The 11,878-nt window shown below is 38.2% G+C and overlaps 1 protein-coding gene across 1 annotated transcript in view; it reads right to left on the bottom strand.

Moving 5' to 3' along the window:
• Positions 1–10,066, bottom strand: part of LOC142152688 (olfactory receptor 6N1-like) — a 42,438-nt gene extending 32,372 nt beyond the window's left edge. Inside the window, exons 1-2 of the mRNA XM_075209635.1 lie at positions 9,931–10,066; positions 8,283–8,377 (exon numbers count right to left, since the gene is read on the bottom strand). Of these exons, the coding sequence (XP_075065736.1) occupies positions 8,283–8,377; positions 9,931–10,066 (231 nt within the window). The remainder of the gene's footprint in view (positions 1–8,282; positions 8,378–9,930) is intronic.
• Between the last annotated feature and the right edge of the window lie 1,812 nt (positions 10,067–11,878).

The raw sequence follows: 11,878 nt of genomic DNA on the forward strand, positions 1-11,878 counted from the left end.
TTTCTGCACACTTTGCATAAATGTTATTTTCTGTAGAAATTATGCTTAATGCAAAAGACATTGTATTGAAAGTTCTGGCGACTCTTAATCACCACCACCTTAATGCTTGGGATTATTGTACTCTAAAAACAGGACAACAACATTATATAAAAAAATAGCAAGCCGATACCTTGACATGATATACATGTACAAAATGTATTTTCATGGAGTATACTAGGGATTATATAGCAGCTCTTATTCTACAGCGTAATTTCACATAATTGCTAAAATAGTAATTCTAGACATTTGAAAATAAGACTTTTGGTGATGAAAGAGTTTTAAGTGAGGTTAATGAAACAAATTCAATATAGCACACTTTATGACACAAATAAACGTTTAATTTCACCTATCTTTCTCTGTAGTGCCTTATGGATATCCTGATTTCTTAAGGTGTATATAATGGGATTTATCAATGGAGTCACCACAATGTACACAAATGATAATCCTTTATTGATGTGAGTAGACTGTGACCCAGATGGAACTACATAGATACTTATAAGTGTTCCATAATAAATAGTAACCACTAAAAGATGAGAGCTGCAGGTGGAAAAGGCTTTCTGTCTTCCTATGGATGATCGTATTCTAAGGATTGTATATATAATGCACATGTAAGAAAGAATAATCACAATAAATGGGAACAGTGTTAAAAGTGCACTGATCAGAACTGCCATCAGTTGTATCAATGCTGTGTCTGAATTTGAAAGAGCCATCAGGGGAGCAATGTCACAATAAAAATGATTAATGACATTAGAACCACAAAATTCTAATTTACCCAATGATATTGATATAATTATAACAGAAATAAAAGAAATGAACCAAAACCCAATAACCAGACGTAAACAAATCCAGTTGTCTATAAGGGCAGAGTATCTTAATGGCTTAGCAATGGCTAAATATCTGTCATAGGACATTAATGCAAAAAGCAAACACTCTATTGCACCCAATGTTGCAAATATATTTAGCTGGGTAATGCAACCTATAACAGAAGTAGTTCCTCTATCAGACAAGATGTCATAGAGCATCTTAGGGACAAAATTTGTAATATAAAGTATTTCACATAAGGACAAAATGCTTATTAAAAAGTACATGGGTGTTTGAAGGTTAATACAGGTCATTACCAACACAATAATCAGGCAGTTCTCTAAGCAAGTCACAACATAAGTGATCAATAAAACACAGAACAATGGAATTTTAAATACATGTAGATTCTGGAATCCAATAATCAGTAGTTCGATGACAACTGTACAATTTTCTTTCTGCATTGTCTGTAAAGAAAAGTTATAGAGAGTCAAATACATTGTCAACCTACTCAACATATTGAAACCTAATCAACTGGTTTGTATAGAAGCATAAGGCTTCTGTTCATGGTTGCTAATATCAAGGGGTAGAGTTTGTTGGAGAGAAGTACGCTCTTTATGCTGTCTCCTCTCTTACACTCTTTCTGTGGGTCCTTTAATGCCAACTGGTGCAGGGGGAGGTGATTATTGACGTCAACATCCTGCTGCTGTATGACCGTTTTACACTGCTGTATGACTCTATTACCCTTACTGCATTCTATAACTGTTACAACTGCTGCATCCATTAAACCTATGTTGTGCCTGAATCACTGTTCTTGTTCCTGTTCTCCAATAAACCAATGACTTGGTTAACTTTAACACTGTGTGGACTAACATCCCTATCCAACACTGCTGACATCTTACAGACACCAAAAGTTTCTGGCAATAGATTTATCAATCCTTCTAAAAAGGAAAAGTGGAGGTGTTGCCCATAGCAGCCAGATACTAGCTATTAGTTTTTTAGTACATAGAAAATGATAGCTAAGATTTGAATGGTTGCTATGGGCAACACCTCCACTTTCCTCTTTAGAAGGATTGATAAATCTACTCCTAAGTCTACCCAGCTGATTCCTAAGACAGCAATGACCTCATGTGATATATAGTGGACTGTTCTTTATTGGGACACTTTCATTGATTGATGAAAGGGACCTGATTTTTTCTTTTTCCCCAACTTTCTGTGTATACCCCTAAAAAAACAATCTCACATGAGGTTTCTACTGCATTTAGTGAATAGCTGAATACAGGTCAACCTTAGTACACCATAAGCACCATCAGTAAGCATAATGCAAAATAAAGAGGCACATACACAGGGATTTATTTAATTTGGAAAACCCGTTCTTAATCAATCCTGCTCCACATTGATTTAATTAGATCTGACTCAATCCTCTAACCTTGTTAACAGAGCTCTCTTGAAGTACTACAGATGCTCTGCAGGAAAAATGAGGATATTCCTATTAAGATAACCAGAGTGGACAGGTTCACTGTAAGTGCAAGGTGGCTTGCCACTGATGGGGTTTTGTGATAGGAATTTAGATTATAAGCTCCAATGGGAAAGTGACTGATGTAAATGACATGACATATTGAGAAGATATGGTTTTCCAAGGGGCTTTGAGCAACAACCAGATATGTGTCTGGCTTCAGTAGAAGGTGGTCTTTTTTTATACATTGTATGCAATCCATTTTTAAGGATCAATTAAAAGGAATTATCTGCATATAAATAACTTTGTCATTAAAAGCCTATCCTTAGCTCTGCTGTAATTACTGTAAACATTGCAATGCTGGCTTTTCTTACAACCACATAGTTAACAAACAGAGATATCTGTTTAAAAGCGAAATGCCTTAAGATTAAAAGAAACAACACAGTGATTTTTCAGAGCAGCCTTTAACATTAATTGCAGCCAAATGAAAAATTTACATTACATTGCTGTTAGATGAAAACAGGCCAGCCATAATGCTGTATCATTACCAGATGTGTATCACTGTAATGTAAAAGCCCAGCAGTACATGTACCACCCCAGCTGCACTCCAAGATGCAGCGGTGGCAGAGATTGGACACTCCAGGTGGAGCACCAAGGTGGTGCTCCACCTGGCAAAGGATTTGGAAGTAAGATATCAACTGTCAGTCTCTGTTCAGCCCCTGGGACATAAAAGCTGCCAGTCAGGTAGCCAGCAATTAGCTCACTTCCTGTAACCAAAAGACAGAATCATGAGAACAAGAAGTATAAAACACGTAGGAGGGAGACAAAGATTCAGCCATGAAGATAGTGAAAGCTGAAATTTAGGACTTTTAAGAGGCTACAGTGAAGAACTACAAAGACCAGAAATCTTCTTCATTCATTCATTCATCATTTTCCCCTGTGGGTCTTGTGTATTTGTGTGCCTGCTAAAAGTTTGATGACATTGAAGCAAGATCACTGCCTTGCCAAAGAGTAGCGTTGCTTATGCCAGATTGAGATCAAAAGTGGATACCCCAGGGTTCGCTATTATTGTATTATATTCTCTGTGTTGCAAATGTTATATGTGATTGATTTAACCCTTTTATAAAAAGCTACATCTTGTTAGTGATATGTGTTAAATAAACATAAGCATTCTTTATTTGCCTGGTTTTGAAACTATGTTCCCACATCCACAGTATTAAGGGTGTGTTACAGGTAATGGAAACATAATGGTACCCTGGGATCAAGAGCCATGCCACAGATGCAATTTTCTGGCCACACATAAATGAGAAGATTGTAAAGTTAATAATCAATTGCCACAAATGTAAAGGAAATCAAAGCACAACTATCAAAGAACCATTGATGCCTGAATAGTAGTGGATTACTACAGCAAATATTTTTATATTTGTAAGCTGCAAAAACTCAAGCTGGGTACACACTATACAAAATTTCTCCCGATACGATATGCATAGAGATCTATGAACACTGCTGCTGGTGAGTGCATACACACTGCAAAATCAACATGACAATGTTCCATCATTGAACGAGATTTTTTTTAGTTTAAAAATCAAATGAAACAATACAGTGTGCTTTGGAACGATAATCGGTCATCGTTGGAGCGTACACACTAATACGATATTGTGCCGAACGATCGTTTATCGTGTGATTGGCCCAATAATCGGCTAAAAACCCAATAGTGTGTACCCAGCCTTACAGATCATATTACAAAGCAATATTGGGAACATGCAGTGTATGTATACATTCACCCTTAACATGCATCACAAATGTTCCATGACTTCGCAGTAAGATGTGAAATCTCACAACCTCTAATACATATATAGTTAAAATCAGTCAGGAAAAATATGAACGTTTTATGAAGCATATTCACAGACTGCAAATAAATGTGATAAGATCAAGAGCTAGGGTTTTTGAAATACAGAAATATACCAATTGAGTTTTTCCCTGCTTTATTGCTATTAGATAAAGGGTTATAATGTTTGATTCCAGTGATACCATAGAAGATACTGCCTGAGATAGTCCTCTTGCAACAGATGTAAGTAGAAAGAAAGTAAAACTGCCAAGCCATTATTACCAATTGACTCAGGAAAACAAGCAAGAATAATACAGAACAAATGGAAAAATGGCAATTGTGGAACGCAAGCAGAAACACCACAATCTAACTAACTCAGACTGCCAACAGATAAGGAAGATAAGAACTGAATTAATCTGAGACCCATAGAGACCTATGTACTCAACAGTGCTGCCGAAAGTAGTGAAACAAGTGAAGACACACAGGAATCACCACAAAAGAACACTTCTTACTCCAGAGGTGCTCAAACACAGTTATCGGGAGCTACCAACAGGTCATGTGTTCAGGATTTGTGTTTGTAGAAATAGGTGGGATAATTACTGACCCAGCCAAATAGATTAACTGACCTATGCATGATTTAAGAATTGCTGAAAACAACTGACTGTTGGTAGCAGTTGAGAGCTGATTTTGAGCACTTCTCAAAATAAATCAATTTTGGATCAAGAAAAATGACAGATAAGACTATGGCAAGGATGTTTTCAAATTTGATCCAAGAAGTTTCATGTAGAAGCACTAGCTCACAGCAACAGTGATGCTGTCAGGAGTCTGCAAATTAAATCCCAAGTAGGAGAGTTTTTTAAACTCATAAAATGACAAGAGTTTATAGACTGCTAAATATACTAACAAAAAAACTAATATATAATAATCTTTTCTTTGGGATGTAATACATTTAAAAAAAATATATTCTCATTACATTTTATATCTAACCTTGTCCCTCCACAACATTTACAGCCTGTAAACGCAAGTTTATTATTTGAGCCTCTATGTTTCTCTTAGTTTGGTGTAGTACATTTATAGGATCATATTGTTTGCCAAGAATTGTCATGTTATTGATGGCTAACAAAGAAGTACTGAAGTAATACAGATAGCATAAAAATGCAGTGCATTGAATTACAGTGTGTGATTATTCTTAAAACAATGCAATGGGAACCAGCTGGAGGTGAAAAAATAAATTTGAGTGACAAACTGTACACTAGTCTATCAAAAAAAATATATCTCACCATAAAGTCAGCAATTTAGAAAATGTGCAAAATATTCTGTAGACTGTTGTTCTTTACGAAGATTGTGATGATGCAATACAAGATCTATTAATTAAAAATATACATGTAGTGTATGTAGATTGCCAGTTCCATCCTGCACAGAACCTGGTGTCTTTTTCTTAATAAGCTGTCGGATGGACCTTATATATACTGTATATATCTATATATACACACACACACACATATGTTTTTTATTCTTTGATGTCCCCATAGGTTTATTAATGTCCCAGAGCAATTAATTATAGTGCTATAGTATTTTTTACATAATGTACTCTAGAGCCTTCTACATGATTAATCTATAGTTAAAATAAAATTTTATCTCCACTTCATGTAACAGTGTGAAACTAAACAACAACATTGCAATTTTCAAATATGAAACATAAAGGTAATATACATAGTTCAGTGCTAACTTGACATTATACTGTAGCTCTATGAAATGGAAACTATTGTAATAGAGTATTGCCTGTCCATTCAGATAGCTGAAATCAACTCCCACATTTTCAGTATAATTCATTATGGAGGCCCTGGGATCCAGTGCATGCTCATTGAAGCCTCATTTGGGCTTTCACTTCCAGAACTTAAAGACAGCAAACAGCTGACAATAATAATTGAGAAATCCAGCAAAATAATAAAATTCATTTTTAGGTAAACCAAACCTAACATTCTACACTAGACATTACAGTAGCTGATTCAGTTTTTTGGCTTCTCTTAAGATTTCATCACATTATGATATTTTGAATATTGTGTAGATTAGCGCTACTGCAATAGACAATACTTTTAAATCAATTTAAATTAGCCATTTTGCCTCTAGATAAAATAGAAATGTTTAGAGTTTTACATTTGGGAACCAAATTAAACAGCTATTGAATCTCATCAGGCAATTAGAATTGCTAGCTAAACAACCTTAATTTAGACTACTCTTATCACCTTCACAAACACTCACAGGAATAAAAATGTATATTATTGATAAAATTAAGTTTATATTTATTGGTACCTCCAACAAAATCAGTGTTTAAATATTAAAAAAACATGCTGTATAGTAGAGACTAATCCACACAAACCTTTGGACAATATAACATGAGCCTTGAATTTGGAAAATAAGAAATTCCACCTAAATATTTCCATAAAAAGTGTTTGAAGGTTCTGAATAAATCTCACAGAATAATATATTGAATAGTATGCAAATGTATGGGGCAAAAAAAGGGGTTAAGGGTTGAATATGGAGCACTCCAGTGGGTAAATGTATGAAGCTCCGGGTTCTTCAACACCCGCGAGTTCGGCATCTTGAGCGCTTAAATTTAAAGCGGCGCTGCCTTGTAAAGGGAAGTTTCTCTTTACAAGGCAGCGCCGCTTTAAATTTAAGCGCTGAAGACGCCGAACTCGCGGGTGTTAAAAAACCCGGAGCTTCATACATTTACCCCCAGGTCTGAAGGGGTTATGTAATAAAACTAAACTTTTTTCAAATAATTAAAAAGATATCAAGCAGAAGCAAATAGGTGAAATATTAAAACAATAGATAATGATAGAAAAATAAACCGTGATTAAAATGAGAACTCTGTGGTGGGACTGTTCTAAATTGGGTAAAAAAATGGGTTAAATCGGCTGACATGAGTTGATTCGTGAAAGGTCTAAAATAAACAATAATGTGTCCCAAGATATAAATTTCATATGCTAAGGACCAAAAAGAATGTTTCTTATATTGAAATTGAAGTTAGAGTTAGCAGTTCTTGGTTATTTTATCGGTCCTATTGGAAAATCAGTTCTATAGACCTGAGGTAAATATCCAATTTCTTATATTGTGCCCAATGCTAGTGGTGTTTGCTACTATACCATGTGTTTAATTCTATTACCCATCAGTATCAAAGAGATGGGTATTTTCAAGTGTAAGGAGCGTGATTGTTGTGCCTTTATTAATAATGTACTCCACGAGTACTTTGACAGGGGGTAATAGTCGTTAGGATGTCCTGCTTTCTTATATATCAAATAGGGGTAACACACATATTCCCTACTTAATATACAGGCACACAGACTAGGCTACACAATTCACTCACTCTAAGAAACTTGACGGTAAGTAAGGCGTGGAAATCCGCCTAGGTTATTGATGTGCAGGCATGCAGATAGGTCTGCACCATCATATATCTAAAGTGAATAGAGGAAACAAACACTAACTAGTGGCTACTCACCCCGAACGGTCCCTACCACTTCCGGGTTCTGGTGTCAAATGATGTGACGTCCAGCCCGACACACGTTGCGCCTATGATGGCTTAGTCATTGGAAATCTATAATTGTGTGGCTCCCGGGCAACTGCCCAGTGTGCCAATGCATTAAGACAGCTCTGCTTTGCAGACTTCTGCTGCTTAAGCTTTAGGCAGATGGCATACAGTTAAAAATCTCACCTACTGCAGTGGCCAGTCAGTCAGCACACTCTAATTCACTGAGTCTGTGACTGACAATCTAGGAGGTGTGTCATGTGCATGCATATATGCACAACATCATTTTGTGTGCTGTGCACCCAGATCCTTCCAGTATGTCCATATCTGAGTGACAAAAATGCAGAAAAATTAAATGGTCAGAGGCCAGCAGTCAGGTGTAGCACTGTCCCATAGTGCATGAGCAGAGGTCCATCTTTTAAGGATATTTATGTATTATGTATTCAACTTAAAGGTTAAGTTGAATTTTTATGACATCGCTGGCTGTATGCCAGTGTAGCCTATGGCTCTCCAACTATGTTGGAACTACAAGTTCCAGCTTGCTATCTAACAGGGCATGCAGTGCTTCCACAACACTGAAGAGCTAGAGGCACTGATATAAGTAAAGTGACCTTTGCTGAAGGCCCACTTACCTTGCAGCTTGTGTTCTGGCCTGTCTGCTTCATCTCTGTAGCTTCTCTGCAGCTGTGCAGGTAGTGGAGTCCATCCACATGGGAAGCTTGCATTGCTATACAGAGTAAATAAGTTATATAATTGCAAGTCTGATATTTAAGGGCTCTCGCTATAATGAAAAAGACCCGCCATAGGAAGTAACCTCTCAGTCAGTAAAAGTCCCTATTACAAGTGTATCTGTCACCTACACAGAATAGAGCAGTGCCGGATTTACCACTATGCAACCTAGGCAATTGACTAGGGCCCAGCGGTCTCCAGAGGGCCCTCCCAGGGCCGGTGGTGAGACCAACCTTTAAAAATGGGCCGCTACTTATGGGACAGTACTATGTGCTTGCCCCCCTGGGCTAAAGTCTGCCAGCCAGCCCCTGAATAGGGGTATATGTTATGCTACAAACTATAGTGCTATGGATTTTTTCAGCGAGGGGGCCCCAAGCCAGTTTCTAGCCTAGGGCCCCATAAGGTCTAAATCCGGCTCTGGAATAGAGGCAGCATTTTAATGAGCTGAACAAATATTTATGAAAATGCAGCATCTGTCTGTCCATTAGGAAGGAGCCAATGATATCACTGAGGTACTTTTGGAAATCTCCATGTTGCCGGGCTGAGTCAATATTCATGAGAATGTAGACTATGAACTCCTAGTGAATATATAGGTTGCATTATCATGAATATCGGGTAATTCCGCAAAATGTCTGCATCCACTTTGTGTAGGCAACAGGTGCGCTTTAATTGCTCCACACCAACCTAATGTATGTAAAGGCTACAAAACATTGTGGCCAAATAGTGTCAAGGGTCGACAGATGTGTGGTCCCCCACTATCAATGACAGCCTGAGAGTCTATTGATGAATCCAGGGACCATTTTATTTGTCTTCTACCCCACCCCTGCCCCAAACAGCTCAAATAGCATTCAAACATGAATGCAATTTGTTTCAATGAGGAAATATGTTATGCCACCAAGGACAACATGATGAAAGGTAGTTGCATGTGAAACATTATTCACTTCTCAAATAATAGGCATTAGTAGTAAATATAGTAGTAAAATATGGAAGAAAGAAATTATAAAAAGTAAAAGTAAAAACATGTAATGTATGTTGTTTCTGTCCCTATAACTGCAAGTGATCTAGAGTAAGGTACATTTTGGAAGTACAACAGTATGCCCTCTGGCAAGGCATGAAGTGCCTTGTAGTTCCATAGTACTTAAAAGTTTAATGATAGTTATTCATTAAAGTCCCGCTTATCTTGCTTGTAATGTGTCCTGTAGCTTTTTCAGCACAATGTGTCTGCCCCCATAATACTGTGTAACCACCCACGTGGTACTGCTCCAGCCAGATTGCATAGGGGACGGAGCATCTGCCCGGAAATGAGGAGAGGAAAGTGAGGAGCAGGAAGAGAAGGGATCAGCACACGCAATAGTCTGTCTGGTCCATAGGGAGAACCATTGGTTTGTATTTGTGCCTAAACAGGTGACAGGGAACAATGACACTACACGGCATCATTAGTGTTTTTTGCACTGTGATCATCCACCTTTACCAAATAGCACGTGTGCGTCTCCCGGCAGAGTCCTCCGAAGATCCACTGCTGAGGAAGCACTCGGCCGACATTGTTCTTACGCTTAGTAAACAAGCTCTCATTGAATTTGATGATTAATCCTTCGCCTCCGATCTTCTGTTTTGGCTGTCGATTGAGGTACTCAGTGTAGATCTCTCGTATGTAATTGATCCAGTCCACGGTTGTGTTTTTGTTCATGCCCAATTCCTCTTTGCACAACTTGATCGATGTCAATTCCTTGGCCCAGCAATGGAAGAAGAGAACGGCTGTCACGAATGGTAGACTACTGTCGGTGAACCAATTTCCCTGGCGGATGTTGACCTTCTTTCAAAAATTCCAGGAAATACAGAAACCAAAGTAGAGCTTCATTTCCTGATTTCTTTGACACAGCATCCTAGCTGGCAGTATTCCTTTCTTTTGCAAAAATGCCACAGGATCTCTTTTGGTAGAAGGCAGGGTGAATAAATTCATTTTTAAATGTCGGTTGTATTTTATTTTATTTAAATGCCTCCAGATAACAGTAAAGCTTTAAATGTTGGTTCAATATTTCTTTTTCAAAAAACTTCAAATGACTCCAATAACAAGAAAGTACCGTTTTGTTTGCTAATATTAGATATTCATCTTCATCATCTATATATAGCACCACTAATTCTGAAACTCTGCACAGAGAACTTTTTCACATCAGTCCCTGCCCCATTGGAGCTTATAATCTAAATTCCCTAACACACACACACAGACAGACCAAGAGAGACAAAGGACAATTTAATTGCACACAATTAACCTAACAGTATGTTTTTGGGGTGTAGTGGGAAACCTGAGCAGCTGGAGGAAACCCACGCAAACACGGGTTGAACATACAAACTCCACACAGATAAGGCCATGGTGGGGAATCGAACTCATGAGCTGGATGCAGCAGTGGTGACTCGGGACTACAAGAGAGGTGTTACAGGAACAGTAGAAGCTTGAGAGGCAGTAGAGAGAGAACCGATGCTGACACGATGTAGTACTCAGGAGGTGGTAACCGAGATACTTGGAACAGCTATAGTTCAACACAGTCCACGAGCTGAGAGCAGACTAAAGTAGCAATGGTAACTCGGGAAAACAGCTGAGGAGTCACGGGAGCAGTAGCAGCTCTGAGAGGTAGCGATGAGAGAACCGAAGCTGTCACGATGTAGGAAATGGTAATAGAAATACTTGGAACAGCGATAGTTCAACATAGGCCACAAGCTGAGAACTGACTGTCAGGAACAAACGCAGGCCACAAGGAAGACAAGAAACAGAACCACAGGGTGCAGGTAGTGAGCTTGAAGAACAGGCATCAAACAGGTGAATCCAAGAGGTTGAAATAGTGCTCCATAATCCCCAATGAGGGAAGAGAGGATGTCTCGAAGGGGAACAGACTCTGCACCTGTGCAGATCTGACTGCAGAGAAACGCATGGTGTCAGCCTGATGCCAGGATATGCTGGTTTCATTGTCTGTGAGAGGCAGGTAACAAGACAGGTGCCCGTATGCGGGACCGGAGCGTGACAAGCTATAAGATGTAAGTAGAAAGGACATAAAAACCCTCTAAACAGTAAGTAAAGACTCCCTCTGCAACACTGCATATGAATGCACATATCAGATAGACCTTTTCCCCTTTTCCTCCAATCTCCACAGTATTAAGATGCACATTAGAATGCATTATAGATCTCCCATAACCACAAACCATCTTCGTGTTTTGGTTTAGCTTTGGACAAAATTCTTCATGTGTTTTGGTTTTGGATCTAAATTAATTAAAAATAGTGAAAAATAGGTAAAAATATGTGATTTAAAGCTGTTTTTGTTTCTACATTACTATTTAGCATTGCCATTTATTTACAGTCATTTACAGTATACTTTCTATTGATCACTCCAAAACGGTCAAATTTTTTACCAATTTTGCCAAAGGCTGCAGTGAGCTGCCTGTCTAAAATTAGTGACAGAGCAGCATCATAACTACATGGCAGTTAAAAAAAAGGTGCAATCCCTAT

The sequence above is a fragment of the Mixophyes fleayi genome, chromosome 1 (genome assembly GCF_038048845.1).
Source record: "Mixophyes fleayi isolate aMixFle1 chromosome 1, aMixFle1.hap1, whole genome shotgun sequence".
Taxonomy (NCBI): domain Eukaryota; kingdom Metazoa; phylum Chordata; class Amphibia; order Anura; family Limnodynastidae; genus Mixophyes; species Mixophyes fleayi.